The following is a 27,837-nucleotide window of genomic DNA, read 5'->3' as shown; positions in this document are numbered from 1 at the left end:
TGTAGCACATACATAAAAATAATTAATTAATTCCATTATTCTTACTTTACAAGATCCCGTTTCTTAAAAATTTTGTATCGTTGTTGTCAATTATGAACAATTTGCGTTTGTGCAGTGTTCTATTTTAATGTTCTTTCAGTTTTTTATAATTGCAATATTTAATTCTAGTTTAATTTGAATTACGTGCTTTTGTCTATCATAGATTTCCGCGCTCACAAGGTAATCAACTATTGATGTATGTGTGTCAAGATGAGAGCCCGGACTAATTGGTTTCTATGTATTGAAAGCAAACCACTTGTATACCTTCTTTTAATTTCTTGTGCAGGCATACAGATTACTCACTTGCAAAGATTCACCACCAACTGTGCCACTATCAAGAACTTGTATCTAAACCCCATCTACCTCACCAACCATAAACCCATCCATTGCTTTTAGCTTAACCTCTTCATCCCTGCAACGTGCTTTTGGTTCATAGTATTTCAATATTTTTTTCCTCATTGAAATAAATCATTTGTTGTATGAAATTTTAGCTGTAAAAAGTCTTGTTACCTAATAATCATACAGAAAAAGATGATTTAATATAGGTGCAGGTAACTTGGGTGACATTGTCCATGGACAAGATGCCTGTACATGCATTCATGTTCTTTACACTTAGAGGCTACTTGTATATGCATTCATGTATGGTTTTTTCTTTTTTTGGCTTTATAGTGAGAGGCTATAGGTCTGTACTTTACTGTGAAAGGCTACTTGTGCAGGCATTCATGTATGTTTTTTTTTTTGTTGGCTACTGGCTTGTCCATGCATTCATGTACTTTATTTTTGTTGGCTACTTCTCCATGCATTGATGTATGGTTTCTTTATCCTGAATTTTGCAGGGCAAGATGTGTTGGTGTCCTCCATATGTGCATTTTGAGAGGAAGACTATGTTTTGCATGAACAAAGCCCAAGCACACGAAGTATATGACCTTACCGACTCTGTAGTGGATGCATGAATATTGACTGAGGCAGACTTTAGAGACAATGACTGGTTAAAATGATTTAAGAAGGTGCCAAAGAGGGGCAACAAAGTGAAATTCAGAGATGGTGGGTCCATGATTCCAACCTCTTGTGCAGATCTGCTCTTGCTGCATGTGAATCCTTTGCACCATTGATGTGGTCCCACAACAAACTTTCGACGTTTTTGAAGATATGCATTGGGTCCAAGAGATGGTTGATGCAAAGACTTGTCCAATAAGGTAGTTGAAATAGAATAGAATACCTCTTCATCCCATTGGGGAGCCCTTCATCAAGCGCCTTCATGGCTTGCCAATGTCTCTCGCGACCATATGTGGAGGTCGACGCCCGATGAATCCTTCACGCAATTCATGTGGCTTTAGATGACATTTATGGCCCTGGAATATCATCTTTTTAAGTGCACGTGACCTTCGTGCATCCAGTCTTGGCCCACAAACTAGACATGCATGGTAGCCACTAGTGACAAGCCCTGAATACTCCCCATAGCTACAAAAGTCATGCATAGTCCACATAAGTATGCCTCTAATATGTGCCTGCTTTTGTCTTTCACCTTGATGTCGAACCACAACTCCTTGAGCTCATCTATAAGCGATTATAGATACACATCTATAAGCGATTGTAGATACACATCCATATTCTTTACCTTGTAACGACCAAGCACTAGCAAGCTGAATATCAAATGCCCCTTCTTTGTCGTCAACCGTGGAATGTTGTAGTTCACAACAACTATGGGCCACACACTATATGTTGTCGAGCGGCGCTGACCAAATGGATTAACTCCATCCATTGCCAAACCAAGCCGCAAATACCGAGGGCTCTTTTGCAAAATCTAGCCAAGTCTCTTTGATGTGTTTCCATGCCATGCAAACTGCAAGAATGCGTTGCACACCATCCGTGGAGCGATTTTGGGAGTGCCAAGACATAAGGCTTGCAATTGATTTACACCTGAACATGTGTTGAATGCGCGGTATTAGTGGAAAATGCCTCAAGACCTTCTCCGGCATAGTTTCCCGTCAAAGATCTTTACGATATCTGTCAGCACCACACTTTGGACATTTTTCCAAGTCCTTGTACTCCCTTTGAAAGAGGACACGTTGGGGCAAGCATGTGTGGAATTATAGTCTACGCCCAGCTTTCGGAGTATCTTTCTTGCATCATCTCTGGAGCTCGGCATTGTATTCTGAGACGGCAATATGTGATTCTTCAAAAGCCTACACGTCACACCACGTTGAACATCGAGCAAGCATTGTAAAGATGCAATAGTCGTTTGTTTAAAACATGCACACACATTACCTGAATAGCTCTGTGACGCTTTTATCACTCCAACCAAATGACCCTTGAAGGTTTAGCAACGTAAGGACTGTCTTCAGAGACGGGAAATCCTCGAGCCTTCATATAAGGGTGTACGAGCCTCTTGCTTCATACCCTCGGCCACAGGATCACTTGCCTCAAAAATTGCCTCGAGCATGTCATCCATCTCTTGTTCGAGCATCTCCACGTGTGGATATTTATTGGCATTCACATCAAGAGCCATAGGCATAGCATTTTGCAAACCTTTAGTGCCCGCCACTTGGTTGGACCGCAGACCGCATGCAAACCCGCCTAACTGGTTGCAGGACTCTTGTCGCTTCCCCAATGTTGGAGTCCTGTGAGAAGCATAGCCCACATATAAATTTAAAGATACACACAGTCTTTAGACATCCACGTACTACGATCAATTTACCGATGAAATATGTTGTGCAACCACTTGATCAATAATGGTGGGATCAAACTGTCCGTAAATTTAAAGATCCACACAGTCTTTAGACATCCACGTACTACGATCAATTTACCAATGAAATATGTTGTGCAACCACTTGATCAATAATGGTGGGATCAAACTGTCCGTATTCCTCCACATGCTGCATCATTACACGACGTTGTCGTAGCTCCGCCCATTTGCACTGGTTGCAAGGACATAACACTGGGTCCAGCTCTAAGGTGCACACATGTATGCCCTACATGAGGCCTTCCCGTCATCTCATATCCCCTCGAATCCATATAAAGTACCGGGAATATGAGGGCCTTCTCAAAGCTCAGGGGCCCACTGTAAGGATTTGGAGCTGAGTCAGCTGCCAACTAGGCGTGCAAAAGGCCGGAGCTTTTGGCGGTGTCAGGTGTGTATCCTAAACTGCCCAAATCCGACGGGGGTTCAATTTATTGGTTTGGGCACAATGGCGGCGGCCTAAACCCTAGGTTGTTTTCGAGCACTTCGAACTGCACAGTCGATTGATGAGGCGGATTCTAACCTCCAGTGCCCGTATCCAGTTTCGGCTTCTCTCATCCTCGGCCCGCCACACCTATGCTTCACCACAGGGGGGTGGCTTCCGGGATGCGCCCCACATCACCACAGGCATGCTTCACCACAGGGATGCCTTCTCTCTCCGTCGACTTGTCACATCTTCCTCTACCCCATCCTCCTCCGCAGGCCTTCCTCTCGCATCTTCCCCTTCCAGGTTGAAGTTCTGGTGTTCAGTTCTGGGCCTTGTTTTCACGGTGGTGGTTGCGAATGAGGGTTACTGTGTATATCTGGCATGCCGGGGAGATGTCCCAAGCATGAATCATGGGGAAGACCAGATGTGGATCCCTTCTACAAATATGGATACTAAAGCTCTGCTGGACAAAGTTCCAGATGGATTTTTCTATATGATGGTTGGATGGCCTGGAATCGGTAAGACTACACAGTTATGTGATGCTGCAAGGGATAGGGGAGCAGCAATTTATCTTGACGGGGCTGCACAACAGTCTTTCAAAGCCATACAGGCGACTATCAATCAAAGGTACAGAAGTCTTTTTATGTCATGGATGCGTCCTGAGTCAGGACTGGAAATCCTTAGCGAATTGGCTTTCTGGGTCAAACTATTTAGACGAAAGCATCTGGTCTTCATAGTTGACCATATTGAAAAGCTGGCTGAAGCAGATGTTTTACAGCTAGTTTCATGGGCGAAGAAGCAAGCTGATGGTAAGCGCGTCAGGGTAATCTTGATGGGGTCTGAGCAGAGTACCAGGCTAATTTCCAACTCTGATACCAGAACCAGAGGTCGACTTGTGCTGTGTTATCCTCCAAGCGCTCAGGAGATAAGGGAGGCTCTGAGAAAGTTCATGAGTACCCACCCAGATAAGTATAACCTGGATGTTGAGAAGTGTCTCTACCTCGGAGGGACATGCCCAACTGAGTATCTGCATGGCGACCTCCTCGCCACAGAAGAGTATTTAATGGAGCAGTTCACAGAAAAGCATGCCAGATTTGAGAGGCAACGCAGGGATTTCCGTGATGTAGGTTTTTGGTTCACGCTTTTAGTGGCAGGGTCTAATGGCGTGTCATTGGTGGCTCTCCAGAAGTACTATGTCCCTGACCTAGACAAGGTACTGTCTGAACCCTGCATTCTGTATTATAAGAAAAAGGTGTACTTTATCTCCGGCCGCAGCCGGGAAATGCATGCCGATTTGGTGCTTGAGGCCTATGGAAATGAGGTCCTGGAAATCTCTGCAGAAGTCGAAAGGCTCTCTAGGCTGTGGTTTTGGCCACTTTCATGGATGAAGCTGGTGAAAGAAAAAGGAAAGCTGGTGACGGCAAAGGAGAGGATTGCGAAAATTCAAGAGTGCATGTCTAATAAGTCATATGAGGCTTATGGCCCTTTATATCAGACAGAAGGACCAGTTAAGGCTGAGCCGGTGTGAGTGGTGTATGTGAGACACCAGCAGAGGAGAAAGGGAACAAGAGTGCATGAAGTGGATGAGCACATATAGTTCAATGTGTGATGCATGTAAGTTTGCCCTGGCACATGTTTTTTTTGGGATAGATATCTCGGTGTCTCCTTGGGTTGCACATGTTTTTTTTTTTTTTGGGATAGATATTTCAATGAGATATCCTTGGGACAATCAAGCTTGACATCTTTCTTGGATGTTTGGTGTAATGTTAAACGTGGTGCAATTTGATGGCTTCACTTGTTATAGGCTTATTTAATCATTCATATGTATGACTTGGCTTTCATTTTGGGATGTTGGCAGTGTTTTCTACATCATCATGATTGATTTCAACTTTTGGAATGTTTAAAATGATAAAAAGTAAGTTCATCTTTGGTATTTCAGCTTTTGGAACGTTTAGAATGATACAAAGCAAGTTTTATAGAAGTGGGGAGCTGAAAAACCCACTTAATTCTTAGTTCAAGGCTCTTTTTGTAAATGTGGCTTGTTCCATCTTAAAGTAGGGGTTGATGTTCTAACTCAAAGTAAACTTTGTTTAGTCTTTTAAGTTTGATTTGTAACTCTTTCTTGCTCCAACTGATTATAGAGTTAGTTTAGTTCTTTCCTATGTTTGTGTTTCTTTGTTGACATAGAGTAGTCTTGGAGTGCTAGACTCTATCATGATTGAGTATGCCCATCACCTCTGGAGAGTGATAGAAACTCAGCTCGTTGGTTTTATAAAGTATATTCTTTTGAAATAACCTTATACAAACCTGCACCTACTCTTGGGCACTGATGACCTGATGACGTGAGTGGGGATGTCGTAGCTTATTGTCCACGCTATGCATGATAGAGTTGATCAACCTACACTTCATGTCTGGACAAACATTGGAATTAAAGGTTGCACTTTCGAGTCCTATTCTTTTTAAAGTTTAGCTTAATGTTTTGTTCTTGTTTGTAAGTGCTCTAGGACTAGAGTTTATAGTTCTTTGTTTTGCTATTTTGCGTTATTGATTAGTATCTCAGTAGAGTAGTTTTAAGTTCTTATTAATGATCAAGTCTTTGTATGATTGTGTGTGTGTCTTTATGTTTATTTTTGGAAGGTTCCTTCAATTAGGTAATTGTTTTGTAAAAAATTTTCTTTTTCTAGTTTTTGTTGTTTTGTTTGTTTTGTTTTGTTTGTTTTGTTTTGTTTTTTGTTTTCCAACAACTACTACTCTCTCCCTCGTGCTTGCGTTCTCTTTTTTCATAGGCAAAAGCAAAGCACAGTCCTCTTGCTTTGTGTGTTTGTGCCCCCTCCCTCTTGTTGCCTTCTTTCATAGGCGGCACAAACAATAGAGAGTTTGCATTGTAGAGGCAACAGGCGCAATGGTTGTTTTTGTTCGTAGTATTTCGTTAGTCAAGCTTGTCTTGCTGAGCCCTTGACGCCCCTCTCATGCTTTGTCTCTCTTTCTCACTCTCTACGCAAGGGGCATGCTTGACGGAGAAGCTCAACATGATTGGATACCTTAGTCTAGACTATAAGGTATGGTCAGGAGGCTAATACTTTTTGCAATAGCACAATTAAAGAGTATGTGGTAGATTCTTTAGGTTTTGTCTTTTGCTATACATCTCCCCTTCAACAACCCAAAGGATTTATAATGGTAACACTTCTTTTGCAGTTGCACAAAAAAAGTTGTGGTAGATTTATGTAAGACGAAGGTCCACTCAAGGCCATGCTTTATGCTAACTAATTAGCCAAGGCTTGTTTATACGGACTGCTTGGTGGAATAAGGTCGTACACATGTGATTCAGGCCATGGTTTTTCAAAAGATCAGAAAACATCATGTATGCGATTGTTATATCAAGTCTAGCTTATATCCAACTGGATACAATTTAAACCTTGGAAATCGTTCATAATGATACAATTTAAACCTTGGAAATATTGAAATTTAGTTTTTCTTTTTGGTAAAAAACTGTTCTTACAGGAGGGAAAAAAGGCAAACTAAGCCCAAAGTCAATACTTGGCATACTTTTCACTTAAGAAGTAAATAAAAAATCAATCTCTCCGATTGGAGAAATTAATACAAGTTCCTTTCGAGGGGGGGCGACCTCATAAATGCAACCCTCAGTACTGTGTTCTTGTTGCAATCTTTTCTTTTACGTGAATCATTAGCTTTTCTTTCACAGTTATTGATTAAATTAAGTCTTTGCCAAGAAATACGATTACATTGGTATCAGGGCTTAGGCTTTCTTTCTTTTTGGAGAAAGGAACAGTTCAGGTATTCCATGAAAGGTTAGGTCTGTACATAACCTAAGTAAGAGGAATTGGGAGCTATTACCCTTCTTCCTGTTGTGCTAGAGATTGGGGGGAGCTCCTATCTTAATACTGCACCTCTTTGGAGGGTACCTATGGTTTTAGCAGTATTGGGAGCTATTACCCTTCTTCCTGTTGTGCTAGAGATTGGGGGGAGCTCCTATCTTAATACTGTACCTCTTTGGAGGGTACCTATGGTTTCAGCAGTATTGAGCTTGTAGAAAGTCTCCAAAGACTAGCCATCTGGGAAGTTGCACTGTTACGCCCCACTCCTCTATTTTAGCTTATAGACGGAACTCTCGCCAACTGGTGTGGGTATCAAAAAGGACTATATTCCTTGATTCCTGAAGTGAGAGAACTATGGGATTTGAGGATCAATAGGCTAATAACATGGAATGGCAAAGAACTAATTTTCTTAATGATGATGAAGCTAATGAGAGTATAAGGACAATTAGGTATTCGGCACGTCGGTTGCAAGAAGCACAGGATAATCCAAATCTGCGAGCAACTGTGCAAGCCCAATTACAAGTCAATGAGTTGATTCCTCCCACTCGAGAAGAGAGAGCTCGCTCTCTAGAGCGGTGGGAATCACCACAAGATGGGCATCGGCGGTCTCATACTGAAAGGAGACGAAGACATGCCTCTGGAAGAAGCCAAGAACCACAACCAAGAGAAGAGAAGGCTAGTGACAACCATGATGAGCAACATGAAGGGGACAACTCGGAACGTCGTGAGCACTCTGATGAAGAGTTGCCACCAAGACGACGACGTCCGAAGCGCTCCCCTCCTCGTACCACGAAGCGAAGATGTCACAGCCCAAGATCTAGCTCTTCCAGAGAGAGAAGCAATGAGAGGAGGCATCCTCGTCATAGAAGAAGGAAATCACCTTCTCCTCCTTCTCCATCCAATTCTTCCAACTCTTTTTTTAGAGCACACGAAGCAAGTTCTTCTTCCAGAAGAAGAGGGCATAGACATTCATATCCCACCTGGAAGAGATCTCCCCCCTCCAAAAGTTCAAGGAAGGAGGGAAAAGCATCACCTTCCTTTCTTACGATAGAACTTACGAAAATACGGATAATACTTTACAAATCAATCTAAGCGCTCAGAAATGTTGCTATGAATTTCCACAAGTCTGGTAGACAATGGTGGGCTAGTCTAAGAGCTCAAGGTCAAGCACCAAAGTCCTGGAGAGAGTGCAAGATTGCTATCCTGAAGCAATTCCTCACCGATGATGCAAAGGAAGTTGTCCTCACAGCATGAGGAGCTTCAAGCTGGAGCAAGGGGAAACTATCCAAAAGTATGTGGACAAGTTTTGGGATTTGCATCTCAAAGCCACTATCTTCAAGCAGATAGATTTCTCTGAGCAGAAGCAGTAATTCTGTGCGGGGCTTCCTGAAGATATGCACACTCATGTCAATGCCCAGAAGCCCAAATCTACCTCTGAGCTTATACACCACACGATGGTAGCAACCAAGATTTTTCTTCCTACTACAAAGTCGGGGTCTAAGCACAGGACAAAGGAGATAGATTTCAATCAAGAGATAAAGCTCCTAATGGCAAGCGTAACAAAGGCAACAAAAAGAAAGACAAAGGCCCCTATAAAGGTCAAAACCGTCTCTCTCTCTCAGAGATGGAATGTTATCGAAGCGAGAATCGATGCTTTAGATGTGGGGAACAAGGTCACTCTTATCGAGCCTGTCCTTCGAGATCGACTAAAAAGGATAAGCCCTAAGCATCCATGATTCTCACTCGGGAGAACCAAGAGGCCAAAGAAGACGAAGTATCATGCCAATGCTATGCATGGGCAAAGTACATGATCAAGATTGTCTCATCATGTTTGACCCAGGCTCAAATCGCAACTTCATATCAAGGGAGTTAGCGGAGAAGTTGGGCATCCACACACATGAAATGGGTCTTACTATGGATGTTGATGGTGCTTTTGATAGTCCAATAGTCCTAGTCACTCCCTTGATTGGAAAGCTCCGACTGCATGTGCAGGGCTATGTTGATCAAGAGGATTTCTTCATTTCCCCTCTTAAGAACCAAGATGTTTTGTTGGGTGTGCCATGGTTTCATAGGATGGCAGCTCATCTTAAGTTCCCAGAAAGAGTAATTGCTATTAAGCATAAAGGTAGAGAGACTAACTTAGAAGTTAACGACAAGGGACATATGATTCCTATTCTATCTATCTAAGGAAGCTTTACATAAATCAATGAAGTTTGCTATTTCTCTGTATATGATTTTTGTCAAAGATTCTTCTAAAGTTGATAACTCTCTCTTGTCGGAAACAAGTGATTCATCAAAAGTAGATACAAATTTAAAGTTGTTTCTAGATGAATATTCAGACCGTTTTACCGACTCTATTCCAAGTGAACTACCTCCCTCATGAGGGGTAGATGATCATAAGATAGAGCTTATTCCAAGAAGCGCACCACCCAACAAGCCACCTTATCGAGTCTCTCCTGCCCAGCAGGAAGAAATTATGACTCAAGTACATGAACTATTGGAGAAAGGGATGATATAGCCCAGCTCATCTCCTTTCTGCTCTCCAGTGTTAGTAGTGCAAAAGAAGGATGGTTCATACCATATGTGTGTGGACTATTGTGCACTAAACAAGAATACTATCAAGAACAGGTTCCCGGTTCCAAGGATTGAGGATCTCTTTGATAAGCTTCAAGGGTCTTTTGACTATAGTAGGATAGATCTCAAGAGCGGTTATCATCAGGATCTACATCGTACCGGAAGATATTCACACATAAGACCGCGTTTCGCATGACGTTTGGTCTTTATGAGTTTCTTGTGATGCCATTTGGACTCACAAATGCACCAGCCACATTCAATCGAATGATGGAACATATTTTTCGAAAGCATCGAGGTTACCTGGGGGTATTCTTTGATGATATCATAGTCTACTCCAAATCTTTAGAAGAGCACAAGGAACATCTCAAAGTAGTTTTTCAAGAACTGTGAGATAATAAGCTTTACATAAATAGCAAAAAGAGTGAATTCTTTTTGCAAGAAATAAGGTATTTGGGCCATATTATCTCTAAAGAAGGGATCTACATGGATCTCGAGAAGCTTAAGGTAATAGAAGAATGGCCTCAACCTATGAATCTTCCTGAGCTAAGAAGCTTTATTGGCATGTGCTCTTACTATCGAAGATTTATAGAGAAGTTCTCTTTGATAGCAGGTCCTCTCCATGATTTAACAAAGAAAAAGGTTAAATTTCAATGGATTGCTAAGGAAACAAAGCCTGTTCTAGTGCTTCTAGATCTCTCCAAGCCATTTGAGGTCCACTGTGATGCATGTGGTGAATGCTTAGGGGTTGTTCTTTTACAAGAGGGACATGCTATTGCATTCGAAAGTCGCCACTTGCATCCTGAAGAAAGAATCCTAGGCATCTATGAAAAGGAATTACTTCCAGTAATTCATGCCTTAGATTCTTGGAAGCATTATCTTCTGGGTACGCCCTTTATTATCCGGATAGACCATCAAAGTATCACGTACTTTATGACACATACCAAATTGTCAGATAAACAAATGAGGTGGGCTAATTTTCTTTCTAAATTTTATTTTTATATATCTCACATTCCAGGTAAGCATAACATGTAGCGGATGCTCTCTCATGAGACGACCAAGAGCAAATGTTGTATCTATAGCATATCACCAGGATCTAACAAGCATGTTAGATCATGACGACCAAGAGCGAATGCTGTATCTATAGCATATCACCAGGATCTAACAAGCATGTTAGATGCGTACGCTACTGATTTAGACTTTGTTGATGTAATGTCTAAACTAACCAGTGGGCAGAGCCAAGATCCATATATAATAAAAGATGGATTTCTCTTACATGCTCACAGTTATGTGTGACAAAGAAGCTCCGAGAGAAGGTTATGAATGAATCCCATGCTCCTCCTTATGCGGGACATCGCAGAATTCAAGCTACCATAAGTGCTATGGATACATATTTCTACTGGCCTTCAATGAAAAGGACATTCAAGAACATGTTTCCCAATGCTTGATATGTTAGAAGATCAAGTACGATACAGGCAAGCAACAAGGGTTGCTACAACCATTGCCAATACCAAAAGCTCCTTGGGAGAGTATTTCAATGGACTTTATTTTTGGTCTTCCTAAGTCCAGACAAGGAAATACAGGTATTTGGACAATAGTTGACAGGTTTAGTAAACAAGCACATTTCATACTTGTCAAAAAGAGCATTAAGTCCCATCATGTGGCTAACCTCTTCATTGCTCAAATCTTTAAGTATCATGGGCTACCTAGCTCTATAGTTTTAGATAGAGACCCATGCATGACAAGTCTCTTCTGGAAGGGGCTCTTTGATAATTTGGGAACTAAGCTTAACTTCTCCTCTGCTTATCACCCTCAAACGGATGGGCAAAGCGAGATAGTTAACTCCACGATTCTTGATCTTGTCAAATGTTATGTGAATGAAGTCACAGAGAAGAATCAATGGGATAAGTATCTTCCTTTAGTCGAGTATGTGTATAACAATACTGTTCACTCTTCCACAGGAAAAACTCCATTTGAGGTGGTGGAAGGCCGCCCCCCATTCTACGAATGAAGGAAAAGATTTTTGATGCTGCTGATGAGTATGTAAGGGACATCAAGATAGCATTTTAGAAGATAAAAGATGCTATTTGTGCCTCGCAGCAAAAGAAAAAGCAAGCAACTGATAAGCATCGAATAGCTATTGCTTTTAAGGATGACGAATGGGTACTCCTTAAATCCCAAAGGCCCGCATCTAAGGCAAACCTCGGGCAAGAATTGGCAAGGTGAGTCTACGGGTCATCAAAAGTTTTATGCTAAGCTGGCCAAAAGGTATTATGGGCCATTCCAAATTCAGGGAAAGATCAATGAAACGGCTTATAGGCTTAAGGTGCCAACCCATTGGTAGGTCCACAATGCCTTTCATGTTAGCCTCTTGAAGCCTTTGAAAGGTGTTCTGCCTACGAAACCAATCGATGAAGATCCTCTTGAATTTGATGAGCTTGAGGAGATATTGTAGCCTGAAGCAATCCTTAGGCACAAGGACAAGTTGTTGCAAAATGGTAAGGTGCTCCGTAAGTATTTAATTAAGTTTAAAAATTATCATTTTGACGATTCTAAATGGATGATGGAGCCGCAGCTCATTCCCAGGGGTTGAGTGCCTCTCAAGACATCGATGTATAAAAATGTTAATGAAGAAATGTTTTTTTTCCTCGTCTCTCTTGTCTTCATTATGTTTTAATATGCATGCATGAAGGACATGCACATGAAGGACATGCTTGCGGGGCAGACTCTGTCTCTCAAGCACAGACGAGTAGACTAGCAATCTACTACGGGATGGTGTCATGGCTACATAAGAAAGAACAAGCTTGCGGCAGACTGTGTCTCTCAAGCACCGAGTAGATTAGCCATCTACTGCGAAAAGTGTTTTGCTTAAATGTGGATCCCAAGCAAGATGGGCTAAGGCACCTTTACGAAGCATAGTTGAGGACGACTATGATTTAAGGGTGGGGTAATGTCATCAAATTATCATTTTGATATATTACCAATGTTTTTATGACCTCAGCACTTTATTTTGCTGGACACACAATGCATACGTGTCATCAAAATAAAGTTAGACTCATAAAAGATGACTTTCTCTCTCTAGATCTAGAGAGAGAAAGTACATGAAAGGACTCTAACAAAGTAAGGAAACTAACAAGAATGTAATGCTGGTCTATGGAAGGCCATAAGAGCAGAAGTACATTCATAAGTTGTTAGATGAAGCTAAAACGATGATTTTCTCTCTCTATACCTAGAGAGATAAAATGCTCCATAAGACCTTAAGGGGAGCTAGGATGCAGCGGAAATGACAATGGAGCACTAGATCAACTCAAAGACATTCATAAGCTGCTAGCTAAGTAATGCACATTCATATGTTGCTAGTTACAATGATTTTCTCTCTCTAGACCTAGAGAGAGAAAATACTTCAGAAGACCTTAACAGGAGCCAGAGCTCAACGGGAATGGACATGAAGTACGAGAAGTACTTAAAGACATTCATAAGCCATTAGCTAATGATACATTCATAAGCCATTAGCTAATGATCTAGGGATTCCAACATGCTTTACGAGAATCAAAATGACCTAGGAACGACCTCGAAACATATTAATTAAGTGTTAGAAGTCACCCGGGAGTGGGGGAACATGGCCCAGGGGGTGGGATAAGGTAGAGAGTGGATAAACTTGCTCCACAAGTCTCAATTAACCTATTATAGGTGAAAAGAAGGAGCTGGGAGCAAATGTAGCCAAAAAGCACCTTTTCCTCCCAAAATAGAGGCCAGAATCTGCTAAATCAAGCTCCTCACTCTCTGGATGGCGCAATTTCACCTCCCCCTCCCAAAATAGAGGCCAGAATCTGCTAAATCAAGCTCCTCACTCTCTGGATGGCGCAATTTCACCTCCCCCTCTGCATTTCTTGCATGTTCTAACTCCCATATGCATATAAGGCATGCAGGTAGTCACCGCATAGCTATCGAAAGCCTCTTTCCACTTCTTCTCTCTGCAATTACTAAGCTTCTCTTTGCAATTACTAAGCTTCTCTTTGCAATTACTAAGCTATCAAAAGCCTCTTTCCAATGATGATGCCAAGAAGGATGACAAAGGCAAGGCAAAGGTTAAAGAGGCAAACACTATTGTCCATGGCAGTGATGATGGTGACATTTGCTATGCCTCTACACTTGACTATGCATTTCTTGTTGTCACAAAATTGGATCATTGATTCCTGTGCATCTTTTCATGTTACTCCACATAGAGAGTGGTTTGTTTCGTATGATGCAAGTAGGAAAGGATGCGTACGACTAGGCAATGACTATGCTTATGAGATTGTTGGAGTGGGAGATGTGCATCTTATATTTGCCAATGGTTCTTCGTTTATGCTCAAGAAAGTGAGACATGTGCCACAGCTTGGTTAGCACTAGAGACAGCTTGATGATGGTGGATATCATGTTACTTTTGGTGATTGTTCATGGAAGATAACCAAAGGTTCTTTTGTTGTAGCTTGTGGTTCTAAGTCTGGTACATGTGTCTAGTGTGTTAAAAATCATGTCATTGTGCAGTAACCAAGCAGCCGTCTACTTCGTTGTGGCATCTCTGGTTAGGCCATATGAGCCAAAAGGGAATGAAAATCTTGTCTCGTTTTTGCTATATTCTTGAGTTTAATTTTTTAGATTTTTCTATTTATGATCATTGTTTGTTTGGCAAACAAACCACGTCAGCACATAAAAGAAGTGGCAAGAGGAAAAGCGAGCCTCTAAATTTGGTTCATATTGATGTGTGTGGGCCTATGCCTACTATGTCTTTGGGAGGTGCTTCATATTTTGCATAGATGATTACACACGAAAGGTGTGGGTGTATCCTCTTAAGTGAAAGGATGAAGCCTTTCAGAAGTTTGTTGCACTAGTGGAGAATTACTGTAGCCAAAAGCTTAAGTCCTTACACACAGATAATAGTGGAGAGTATGTCGCTAAAGCCTTTCAGGACTTTTGTGACTTGAAGGGCATTAAGAGAGAAGTGACTGCTCCATATAATCCTCCACAGAATGGCGTAGCTAAGAGGATGAATCGTACGATTCAAGAGAGGATTCATAGCATGTTGTCCAATGCTAGATTACCTAATGGTTTTTGGGCGGATGCTGTCAATATAGTTGTTCATCTTATTAATCGGTCACCTAATAAGGCTTTAGATGAGAAGGTTCCAAAGGAGCTATGGTCTGGGAAAACTCTGTCTTATGGGCATCTTCGTGTTTTTGGCTGTGAAGCATATTGCCATGTCCCTAAAGAGATGGGAAATAAGCTTGACCCGAAGTCAAGGAAGTGCATATTCTCTTGGATATGGCAAATCTGGCGAAATGGGATATCTTTTGTGGGATCCGAAAGCCAAAAAGATTGTACACAGCCATGATGTGTTCAACAAAGAGAAGCTGCACAAGAAGCCTATACCTGCTGTTGAGATACGTAGAATGGTGATTCAAGAAGATGGACTTGTGCATAATAGAGTGCCAAATGCACCGAATGATGGGCACCAAGCACAAGGTATGCAAGCTTAGAATCTTCCCCTTGTGAATCATGATGGAGTGGAATAAAATGGTGGCATTGTTGAGCCGGCGTTGAGGAGGTGTACAAGGGTGACACATCCTCCAGATAGATATGTTCCATCATCAGATTATGTCATGTTGACAGATTGTGGTGAGCCTTCGTGTTATAAAAAAGCATGTTACGTGATGACAAGCTTAAGTGGGAGAAGGCTATGCATTCAAAGATGGATTCTTTGCATAAGAATGCAACTTGGGACTTGGTACCTTTGCCAAAAGGAAAACATGCTTTGCCTTGCAAATGGGTCTATAAGTTGAAGGTCACACACCGAGTGATGGAAGGCCTATGTACAAGGCTAGACTAGTTGTCAAAGGGTTCAAGCAAGAGAAGGGTGTTGACTTTGATGAGATTTTCTCTCCTGTAGTCAAGATGACCACTCTTCGGTGTGTTCTTGCTTTGGTTGCCAGAGAGGTCATGGAACTTGTCCAAATGGATGTCAAGAGAGGTCATGGAACTTGTCCAAATGGATGTCAAGAGAGTGTTCTTACATGGTGATCTTCATGAGGATATTTATATGCAGCACAGCCATAGGGTTTTTGTTGTGAATGGCAAAGAGAACTTGGTGTGTAAGCTCAAGAAGAGTCTTTATGGCTTGAAGCAAGCACCAAGGGAATGGTATCATAAGTTTGATGCATTCATGAAGTCTCAAGGTTATATTAGGAGTGAGGTGGATCATTGACTCTATACGAAGAAGGTTGTCGATGGTAGTCTTTTAATCTTGATTCTTTACGTGGATGATATGCTCATAGCTAGGAAGAACACCTATGAAGTAGATGCTTTACAAACAAAGTTGCATGAGAACTTTGACATGAAGGATTTGGGAGAAGCCAGTCATATTCTCGGCATACGTATCATGTGAGATAGGGATAAAAGGTTGCTTTACTTGTCTCAAACTGAGTATGTATCTAGAATACTCAAGCATTTCAATATGGAGAGGGGGAAGGCAATAAGTACTCCATTGTCTCCATATGTGGAACTTAGCCAAGATGACTGTCCTAAATCAGATGAGGAGAAGGCTGAGATGGTCAAGGTTCCTTATGCATCTACAGTTGGTAGTTTGATGTATGCCATGATTGCTACACGTCCAGATATTGCATTTGCAGTGGGAGTAGTTATAGCAGATATATGGCTAATCCTGGCAAGAAGCATTGGGAAGCAGCGTGTGTATTGGAGGATTGTGATCAGTGATACAATGGTTTCATTAAAGGATTGTTTTAAAGATAGCTGATGCTGAGAAAAAAGGCAATTTCATATTGGATGTGTAAGTGGTGTGACTAGTTTTATGTTTGCATGAACATCCGGCTAGGGGGCCTGGGAACTCTTTTCTGTGGTACCCGGGACAAAACCTAACCAAATTCCTAATTGGATCCCATCACTACAGTGGTTGGGCGTTTGGCTAACCCATGGGACTGGAAGGTTGGACTGATGGATCCGTAAATCGAGACTCAATTTTTGTTTAGTTCAATAGATGAAGTAAATCCCAGACAAAAATTGTTCTATGGAAAAGAATCGATGGCTGTGCCTCTCAATGAGGAAAAAAGCATTGGTCTCTATGATCCAAGTACAGTCTTTTTCCCTGATCTGACTATGGGACTTACGGGTTCGGTTAGATGAGTTTAGTTAGTTAAGCCCGTGCTTTCCGGGCAAAGGAAGTTTTTTCGGGTTCGGTTTTGGAAAAACCGATGGATTAGTCTCTTGTCTGGATATCTGTGGACGAGGCCCTGAGTGTGGGACCCTACCCCGCGCAAGAAGTGCTACTTCCGTTGCCAGCACCCCTAAAATTGTTGCGCGATGGGGATAGGGATGTCACAATTGGTATCAGAGCTATTTAGCTAATAAAAGGATCAACCGAGAAGCCAAATATGTCAAGAAGCACTAAAAGGTTATAATTGTGTGATAAAATTCATGCAATTTGATATTCAAACTGAAATTTATAAATTGTAATTGGGTCTTCAGATGGAAGTACCGCAATTGTATGGAATTCCTGGCTGCTTGAGGCCTAGACATGATGGTATTTACCTTATAGTTCCAAGAACCGTGACTACCCGTATATACCGAGGGTATAACTGCAGCTCTTTACTGGCAGTATATACGAGTAAATCTAAGACTTGAAATTATAAGCATTAATGTTATCCAGATGACATGCATAAGACATGCAACCATAACATATAACACATAACACATAATCATAATGCATTACGCATAATGCATTAGGCATAGAAGATAATGCATTATGCATAACACATAGCGCATAGCATTAGGCATAGCATATAACGCATAACACACAGCGCATAGCGCATAACGCATTAGGCGTAGGCTATGAAACAAAACACATGTATAGCGCATTAGGCATAGTGCATAACACTTAGCGCATTATGCATTAGGCATAACCATAGTGCATTACGCATAACCATAATGCATTATGCATTATGCATAACACATTAGGCATAACACATAATGCATTAGGCATATAACCATAACACATAACGCATACGCATAATGCATTAGGCATAGGAGATAATGCATTAGGCATAGTGCATGACACATAACGCATAACCATAATGCATTATGCATAACGCAAATGAGGCATAGGACATTATCGATAACGCATTATGCATAATGCATAGCACATAGCATTAGGGATAGTACATAACGCATAACACATAGAATGATAGTGCATAATGCATTAGCATTAGGCATAGGCTATAACGCATAGCACAAATATAGCGCATTAGGCATAGGCCATAGCGCATAACATATAATGTATATCCATTAGGCCATAGTGCATACACATAGACATAATGCATTTAGCATAGCCATAACATATAACATATTAGGCATAGCACATACATATTAGCCATTATGTATTGGGCATAATACGTTAGTGATAACGCATTAGCCATAACACATAATGTGTTTTATATGCAAAACACATACGCATTGGCCTCAACCCATTAAGCATAGTGCATTAAAGCATAATGCATATGCATTACTCATTCGCCATAACACAAAAGACATAAATTTCATATCTATCGATGTCTTAGTTTGTTTCAATTGAAAAGTATCGTACTCATCCCTGTACTCATCTACAAGGTAAAATATCATTTTTCTTGTGCCACATACTCATTGAGTTAATTTATTTTGAATGTCTAATAGCTAATTTTCCCCTTAAAACATGATTGTTTTGTAGGTACATCACCGTAATTTCTCATCTCATGGCCACTTAGAAGTTTATGAGACAGAAGTGTTAGAGCCATTGCATGACAGAAGTGTTAGAGCCATTGCATGACAATGAGAGTGAGGTGGCTTTTTTCAAAAAGGTGGATGAGGAGCTAAATAAGGTAAATAGCTTCTATGCATCCAAGGAGGATGAGTACACACAAAGGATGGATTCCCTTAAGTGCCAACTTAAAAACTTTTTGGACTTACAAAAGGCATTTGAAGATCAACAAGCTCTTTCATCTTCTGCCTCTCTTGTCTCCTCTTCAATGGGCCTCTATCTAATCCCATCAGCATCATCTAATGTTATACATAAAAAATGTAAGTAGTGACAGTTTGATAAACAGTAAAAAGAAATTCTCACAAAGATTAAAGCTTTGTTGCTGAAATGTTTTTATATTGGGTAGATTTAATCTCATAGACAAATGTAATTGCAAATAAATGAAGCTTTAATTTTGCAAAATAAATAACCTCATAGATTTAATCTCATAGACAAATGTAAATTCATATAAATGAAGTTCTAATTTTGCAAAATAAATAACCTCACATATGCAAATGAATGACTTTGGGCTTCTATATCATTTCAATCATGTATCCACTTTGATTTATGTCCTTTGCCTCTTCTATTGGTGCTTTCTATTCTAGTAAATATTTGTATTTGCACTACTATAATAGCTATACATTAGAGATTTTTTATCAAGGCTTTATTGTGAGTCATAAATTACACTAGAACATGTGCTTTGTATAAAATTATCCTCCCAAAAATATTCCTAATAAGAGAGAGAGAGAGAGAGAGAGAGAGAGAGAGAGAGAGAGAGAGAGAGGGGGGGGAGGGAGGAAGGAAGAGGGAGAGTGTAGTAGGAGTTGTTATTCATAGAGCTTCTAATTATTTACAAAATTTATCTTTCCTAACGCTACTAAGTTGTAGAAGAAAAATCTAATATGGAATTCTTTCAAAATTAATAATTGAGTGAAGGAAAACCAATCAAATAGATACTTTATCAGTTATTATCAAACACATAAACTTATAGATATTACTATATTGCTACTTGAAATCCATATTTCATTAGAGGTTGTTGTGCCAACCAACAAAATTTAAGTGGTAAGAGAAGCAAAATTTTCTTTCATTTAAGACTTTAAGATCCATTGCTATCTTATCAATCAAGAAATGTTGAAAATAATGGTAAATACATGCTCCCAATCAAGGAAAAAAATAGGGGCTAATATTCATCAATTGGCTATTTTTTGGGACTTTTCCCAAAAAACATTTGCATGCTGCCATCTTTAAACATTCGCCCATTGTTTGTCATTTTGAAGATTTTTAGAATATGTTTGCCCAACTTTGGGTATTTTAGGGCATTTTTTAAATACATTTGCCCCACTTTCTATAGTTATAGATTTATATATGAGGAATATTTTCCAACCCATATACACTTACAAGTTCTTGAAGGGCTCCTATTTTTTACCCTATTCCCAATTATTCTTTGTGTATACAAGACCTGTGGAAGTCACTCTTCAAAAGTGACATATATCATGTGCGACAAGAGGTTTTTTTTTAAACCTCTATATACATGCTATATTTACACTGTGGTGGATATCATAATAGACTTGTCCCCAGCACCTACTGTATACACAAAGTATACATTAATGCCCTCTAGTTAACTCAGGTGATATGACACATGTTTTAAAAGTGACTACGTCGGGATGTTAAAATTTGTGAAAGAAAAGGTGATAGAGAGGAAACTTATAGCTAAAATTATGACCTAAGGGCATGAAAAGAGGGAGAAAGGATGGAGGGAGTGAGAGTGCACTAGGAGACTCAGTACTTATTACTAGAAATGTTGATTATTTAGAAACTTTATCTTGCCTAAAGCTCTACTAAATCATAAAAGAAAAAACTAATATGGACTTCTTTCAATTCAAATAGTTAAATATGGAAATTCAATCAAATAGATACTTAAAGACTAATCAAATATGTAAACATATAGAGATTGTCATAGTGCTACTTGCAATCCACATTTCATTAGAGGTGGATGTTGTGCCAACCAACAAACTTTAAGTGGTTAGAGAATAATACTTTAAGTGGTTAGAGAATAATACTTTTCTGTCATTTCAAATTTTAAGGTTCATTACTATCTTATGAATGCATGAATGTTGAAAAGCATGGCAAATACATGCTCCCAATTGTTCTTTGTGTATGTGAGACCCGGGGTGGTCATTCGTCAAAAGTCACATATACCTTGTGCATTTAAGAGAGTATTAAAAATATCCCCATATACATGCTATATTTTACATTGTGGGTATCATAAAAAAGCCTATCCAACCCCTAATGTAAACAAAAAGTATACATTTCTTGAGTCAAAACTTCCCCTTTTGTTAACGCAAGTGATACAACACCTTTTTAAAAAGTGACTGCCTGAGGATGTGAGATACTCAAAAGGAAAGGTGATATAAAGGGAACTAGCTAAAATATTGACCTAAAATTTTTGCGAATGATATCTATTTATCTATCTATCTATCTACACACACACACACACACACACACACACACACACATACATACATACATACATACATACATACATATATTATCTAGTAGGCAATAAAATCCACAATGCAAGTTTGTTTTGTGTAATTGTCTTTCAAGCTCTCTCTCTCTCTCTCTACGTTATCCCTCTATATTAGCATCTATTTTGAGCTTTCATAACTTATTTAATATGTATGTGTTCAATAAAGCTCCCCTTCTCTAACTATTTTTATGAAATCTCTATATATAGGTTCAAGAACTTTTGCCTTGGAAAATAGTCATCTAAGGTGCATTAAACATGTGCACGATAAGCCTTTTGGTGGCCTCAATCTAATTATGTGTGGATAACTATTCCAAGCAAGCCTTGTACGCAATTTGTGGATTTTCAAACAATAATCACATTTGCTAGGAACTATTGCTCTAAGCTATTGGCAAATCACACTAGAATGTACCATGGTTCCATGGCTCTTGCAAGCCTCATGCTGTATATTTCCTCTCTCGAGCATGATATGGCTTAGACCAGACCTCCCCTACCCCTCTTAACTCCACCTTATCACCTTGAGCTCAATGCACATAACATGCTCAAAAGACTTTTCAACACTCAAAAGACTCACATACACACTCACCCCCTCTTCTCCTTGGTGTATATATACCCCCCACTTCTCTTTGTTAAGGGCCTTAATGCCTCCACTCTAAGCATTCGTAGACAAGCCTCTCCTTACCTCCTTCACCACACACCTTAGGTCTCTTGCCAACACCATCACAATTAAGACTCTTATGATCCTCTAGCCTCTTAGGGCCTTAAAAATTGGGGAGAAGTTAGTCTCTTAAGCCTTAGCTGTCCATCTTCTCCATGATCTTAGTCTTCTACACCCCCCTCTCACAATAAGGATTTCTCTTCACCCTCACCTCTGGCCCACCCTTTCCATGCTTATCCATGCACCATTTTTCTTACACCATCTCTTAGTAAGCACCTAGGGACTCTGAGCACAATCAGCATGGTGCACCCTTTCACATATCATATACATAGTTAAGCCTTGGGCTTTTAGTTTTTGCCATGCTAAACTTCACCTCCTCTCTCATGCACCATATCTTGGGCTATGTGTTATGTGTATTGCATATTGTGTATTATGTATGTGTTATGCAAATTGTGTATTGCCTATGTGTTATGCGCTATGTGTTATGTGAGTTACGATGTGCGAGTGCGCTATGCGCTATACGCTATACGATTGCACTATATGCCTATGTCTTGTGCCTACCGGTATATGTGTTAGAGTAATGTGTTATGCCAGTGCGTAATACGTTGTAATACGTTGTGTGTGCATAATCCATAATGTGAGTATGTAATGTGATGTGAATTACGAGTGCGTAATGGAACACCTACTATTTGATTTTTTCCTAGACTAAAAGAAATGCATAAGCACTAGGAAATGTACAAGCACTTACATGTATATACAAATGCAGCAAGAATCCATAAGCGTGCACTACACATAAGACAAGGAAAAGGAAAGTTAAAATACGTGTGCTTGTGCACTAATTATGTGTGTGTGTGTGTGTGTGTGCACTACTCTCCTATGGTGTTTTGGAGCTTGGTTCGAACAACATTTTTGGTTTCTAGGAGAGCACCTATGTGATTGGAGGTCCCGATTTCTTCCCCCTCCCATTCTTTAGCCTCTTCACACCCACACAAGCTTGGGCTTTTGTTTACCACCAAGCTTATTCTCCCCTCCTAGATTTTAGATTTTATATATACTTGGGATTTTGTGTACCCCCCAAGCTAATTTTATAAGCCTCCCCCTTCCCCCCGCCCCCACTCGGGTTTTTAGCTTCTATGCACCCATTTTTGCTTTTGGTATTTCTATACCCCAAAAGCAACTTTTTGGAAACCTACCCTACGATATTCTTGTACTCTAAAAATCCCCCCTATCTCCTTTCAAGAGTCCCCTTAATTCAACTCTATTTACATCTTGTACTCTCTACCCCCTTTAAATGGAGTACCCTTTGGCTAAAAACTTCCCTCCTCCCTTAAAAACCCACTCCGATTGTAACCTTTCCCTTTAACTAGCTCCATTCCCATTGTAAAGCACTCTTAAGGCTACTTAATGCCTTGGATTTTGGAGCTATAGTACTAGATTTTGAAGGATCCCCCCAAAATCTTACTATAAGTAAGCTCTTGCTCCCCATTGTATTCTCTTCCCCCTTACCACTTATGAGCTCTTTTATAGAGAGAAAGGTGTTCTCTCCCTTAATACAATCATCCTCCTTCCTCTCCCTACAATTTTTGGTCCTTCATTGTCCACTTTATCCACTTTGCTCCTTTCTATTCTTTCCAACTTTTTGAAAGTTCCTCTGATAATCTCTTAACCCTCAAAATACTCACCTAAAGATGCATACGCACGCTTGATTTAATATTTTAAATTACAAAAGAGTAGATATTCAAGGGCATATAGTCGTAACAATTCATACACACACACACACACACACGTATACTTGTGCATTTTTGCTTTCACAGATGCATTAGTGCCCGTGCTTGTGCATAATGCATATATGCATGGGAATTAACGCTAATGCTTAAGCACTTATTCATGTGCGCTTATGCAAGCATGGGAATTAACACTAATGCTTAGTGCACATGTATAAGAGCTAATGCATGTGCACTTAGCATATGTGCTTAGTATATGCACTTAGTGCTTATGCATAAGTGCTAAGCACACATGCAAACCGCTTATGCACAAGTGCTAAGCACACATGCATTAGTGCTAAGTGCACACGCAAAGAGCCTATGCATATGCCTAATACTAAGTGTGTATGCCCCTATGCATAAGCATTAAGCACGAGACATATACCTACAGGAACGTTAAGAAACTTAAAAGATAGGGCAATGTACGTGCACTTACATATATATACAAATGCTGCAAGAATCCACAAGCGTATGCTACACATAAGATAAGAAATACGCAAATTAGAGAACGTGTACATCTGTGCTTATGTGTATATATGTGCATGCATTCATTTAGTGTGTGTGTGTGTGTGTATGCGAATGTACTTATGCATAATGCATATATGCATGGAAATTAATGGTAATGCTTAAGCGCTAATGCATATGTGCTTATGCATGGGAATTAACGCTAATGCTTAGTGCACATGCATAAGCGCTAATGCATATGTGCTTATGCATGGGAATTCACGCTAATGCTTAGTGCACATGCATAAGCACTAATGCATGTGTGCTTAGCGCTTATGCATATATGCATGGGAATTAACAGTAATGCTTAAGTGCTAATGCATATGTGCTTATGCATGGGAATTAACACTAATGCTTAGCGCACATGCATAAGCACTAATGCTTGTGTGCTTAGCGCTTATGCATATATGCACTTAGCATAAGCTCTTATGCATATACGCTTATGCATAAGCACTTAGCGCTCATGCATAAGTGCTTATACATGTGCGATTAGCGCGCATAAGCCCTAATCTTCAAACGCATTACATGTGCGCTAATCTTCAAGCACATTGCATTATGTTTGTGTGTGCACACATGCAATGTGATGATGCATAAGTGCTAAGCGCACATGCAAAACACATATGCTCTCATGCTCATCCATAAGCGCTAGTGCTAAGCATACACGCAAAACGCTTATGCATAAGTGCTAAGCGCACATGCAAAGAGCTTATGCATATGCCTAAGACTAAGTGTGTGTGCCTCTATACATAAGCGTTAAGCGCGAGCCATATACCTACACAAGCATTAAGAAATTGAAAAGCTATGGCAAAGTAAGAGCACTTACATGTATATACGAATGCAGAAAGAATCCACGAGCATGTGCTACCCATAAGACAAGAAATAAGCAAGTTAGAGCACGTGTACATTTGCGCTTATGTGTGTGTATGTGCATACATGCATTTAGTGTGTGTAGGTGTGTGTGTGTGTGTGTGTGTGTGTGTGTGCATGCATGTGCATAGTGTGAATTTGTGCATATGCGTGTACATAGTGCACTAATTAGCATCTATGCATATGTATAGCGCTTTCATTTATGCATAGCACTTGCATCTCGGGGAGTTCACTATGTGTAAATCCTTTATATCACGTGTGTTTCATGCCTATTTAAAAATACCCTTATCTGTGAATTTTTCATGAATAAAACACACCCTTTTTCTATTCAATCTGTAAATACCCCCTTTAAATGGTACCCTTATATATGTAAAAAATGTATAAAAAAAGATTTTAAAAAACTCCTTCTATTGAACCCACATGCTACGCTTACATATTTATGAGTGACCCCCCCCCCTAAGACTTGCATATTGTGCTATATGCATTAGTGCATAGTGCATAGTGCAAACTTACAGCTTTTTTCAAAATTGGATTAAAAAACCCCTCCTATAAATGTAATTTTGTAACTTTTTGGAATTAAAATACCCCTCCTGATGAACTCATGTGCTAAACTTACATATTTTTACGTGAACCCCCCGCCGGGGGACTAGATTCTATGACATCCCCACTAACGTCATTAGTGCCCAATGTTGGGTATAGAACTTTGTATCAAGATATGCTCTCACATCCGCCCTCCACACAAGTGCACAAACACACTTGACATGTTGGATCAAGCTCCATGATCTAACCAATCTACCACACCTGGGTGATAAAAATGTTAGGCAATTTTATTTAATTATTCTTAAAAAAGAAAAAAAAAGAAAGAACAAAAAATATAATAATATAAAACATTCAGCCTTTGCAATATGATCTATTTGTCCTTTTTTAAACTTCTTTTGGTTGATTCTTACAAATCTCCAAAAAAATAAGTAGCTAACCCATGATTAAAAGGCACCATGCATTGGTCTAATTTTTCTATTTCCAAAAACAATAGGAAAAGGAAGTAATGAACTCAAAACCTTCACCACCACTTCAACATCTTAACCCCAATCATGGCATACAAATTCACTTGCATGTTGATCAAAAAGTTTTCTTCCAATAGTGAATCATATCTCCATTTGGAGTAGAGCAACTAGGCGATATTTTAGCATCTCCTCGCCCTTTCATATTTTCACTTATTAATTTTAGAAAGTCTTGCAATATATTCATTCTAGTATAAAGAGCTAACAAGCATGTCTTCCATAGCATGGATGCTACCTTGGCCTTGTGCACATGCAAGAATTCATGTTCAAGTAGATAGATGTGCCTTGATCGTTGTTTATAGAAGACTCAACCCTTTTCATCAATTTCCACCATGTCATTAATGGTGGGGGAAAGGACGGTCTTCTATACATCTATCCTTGTAAGAACTAGTTGACATCAAATGTGAGGGAAAGGATGGTGCAATAGTGACGTCCCAACTTGACAAAGTCCACCCCTTTCTATGACTATTCAAGGGCCTTCTCATAACTGTCATTAACATCCTAAAACCATTGTATAGATCTGGGGGGCATATGCCATCATCAAATGTGAAAACCTTGCCATCCTTGAGTTGTTCCCCACTCCAACATTCCACTACCCTCGTTGGGACCCAAGGCCCAGGTACAACCTTTTAGAAAACCAAATTCCACAACAAGAGGGAAATCGGAGCAGTTGTTGGGAAGAAGCCAAAGAGATGGCAAGTTCATCTCTAGCCAACATTGGAACTGAAGATTGTAACAATTGACATACAGATCTTGCAATTTTTTATAAAGATTCAATATTCCTTAAGAAATGTCATTCTAATTCATTTTCTCTTTCTAACAAAACTTATTACTGCTAAATGGCTATGATTTCTTTAGGATGGAGACCCTCTAAAAGCTTGTACATAACCTCTTCAAAGACCTCCAAAAATTTCTAGTTTAGGGGCTAGCCTCATCCTATGTGGTGTGGATGAGGGACTCCTTATTATACATCGATTGCATCACCTACACCAATAGCAGTGGTGGTGAGGGTGATCTCCATTAAATCATGTAGCTTTGTGCAACTCTAGGCTAGATTACTACACCGTACATGTCACCATTCATGAGCCATATACCCATTAAGCACTAAGTGTCTTTGTAAGGGTTGCTTTGAGGAGAGAAGACCAATCATCCACTCTTTAGCTGAGCTCCCGTACATTTTTTCATAAAGAGTATTGCCATCTAGTAGAACCAACTAGAAATCCCATACCTTTGGCCCTTTTTGTAAAACCTCCACTTGGACCCTCACATTCCCTCTTTGGTTCAATTGGAAACCCCAACGTGGCTATAATCTACTAAATCATGAGGGTAAGGGAAGTTTTTAGATTACCATGTCCTTGAAAGCTATCATGTATATGGTGCAATTCCTCGGGGGCGGGGGGGGGGGGGGTTCACTATATATAAACCCTCTATATCACGTGCATTAAAAATACCCTTATCTGTGAATTTCTCTTGAATAAAACACACCCCTTTTCTATTCAATCTGTGAATACCCCCTTTATATAGCACCCTTCTGTATGTAGAAAATGTGTAAAAAAGGTATTTAAAAGTCCCTTCTGTTGAACCCACGTGATACTTACATATTTATGAGTGACCCCCCCGCCGAGTAATTCATCCCATGGAAATGATAAAATTCCTTTTTAACAAGGAGATATTTAAAACTAAGGTATTTAAAACTGGCAAGAAACCTAATAATATTGTGCTTATAGAGACATGTGATAGACATGTTACCTCATTCAATGGAGCACTCTACAAATATTTGAAGACCAAAAAGTTGGCTTAAGCATTACAGAGATCACACATAAATATGTCAGTGTAGCACATGGGTTCAAGAGAAGGGATTTTTAAAATCCTTCTTACACCCTTTTTTCCATATAGAAGGGCATCATTTGATGGGAGTATGCACAAGGTGATTAGAAGAAGGTTGTATTTTATTCATATAAATTCAGAGATAAGGGGATTTTAAAATAGACCTTGAACGCACGTGATACAGTGGATCTAC

General features: G+C 39.9%; 1 protein-coding gene and 1 pseudogene across 1 annotated transcript; one reads left to right on the top strand and one right to left on the bottom strand.

Annotated features, from left to right (window-relative positions):
• Nucleotides 1–1,074: 1,074 nt before the first annotated feature.
• On the bottom strand, nucleotides 1,075–2,506 carry LOC147618019 (uncharacterized; annotated as a pseudogene).
• A 719-nt stretch (nucleotides 2,507–3,225) lies between these two features.
• Nucleotides 3,226–5,050, top strand: LOC147618018 (uncharacterized). Its single transcript, XM_086776262.1, has one exon. It carries the CDS (start codon nucleotides 3,286–3,288, stop codon nucleotides 4,732–4,734), a length of 1,449 nt encoding a protein of 482 aa, XP_086632388.1. The 5' UTR covers nucleotides 3,226–3,285; the 3' UTR covers nucleotides 4,735–5,050.
• Nucleotides 5,051–27,837: the final 22,787 nt, after the last annotated feature.

The sequence above is a fragment of the Cibotium barometz genome, chromosome 36, assembly GCF_041138505.1.
Source record: "Cibotium barometz isolate CiBa-2024 chromosome 36, ASM4113850v1, whole genome shotgun sequence".
Taxonomy (NCBI): domain Eukaryota; kingdom Viridiplantae; phylum Streptophyta; class Polypodiopsida; order Cyatheales; family Cibotiaceae; genus Cibotium; species Cibotium barometz.
Note: the sequence above shows the minus strand (reverse complement) of the source record. Positions and strands in the feature narration are given on the sequence as shown.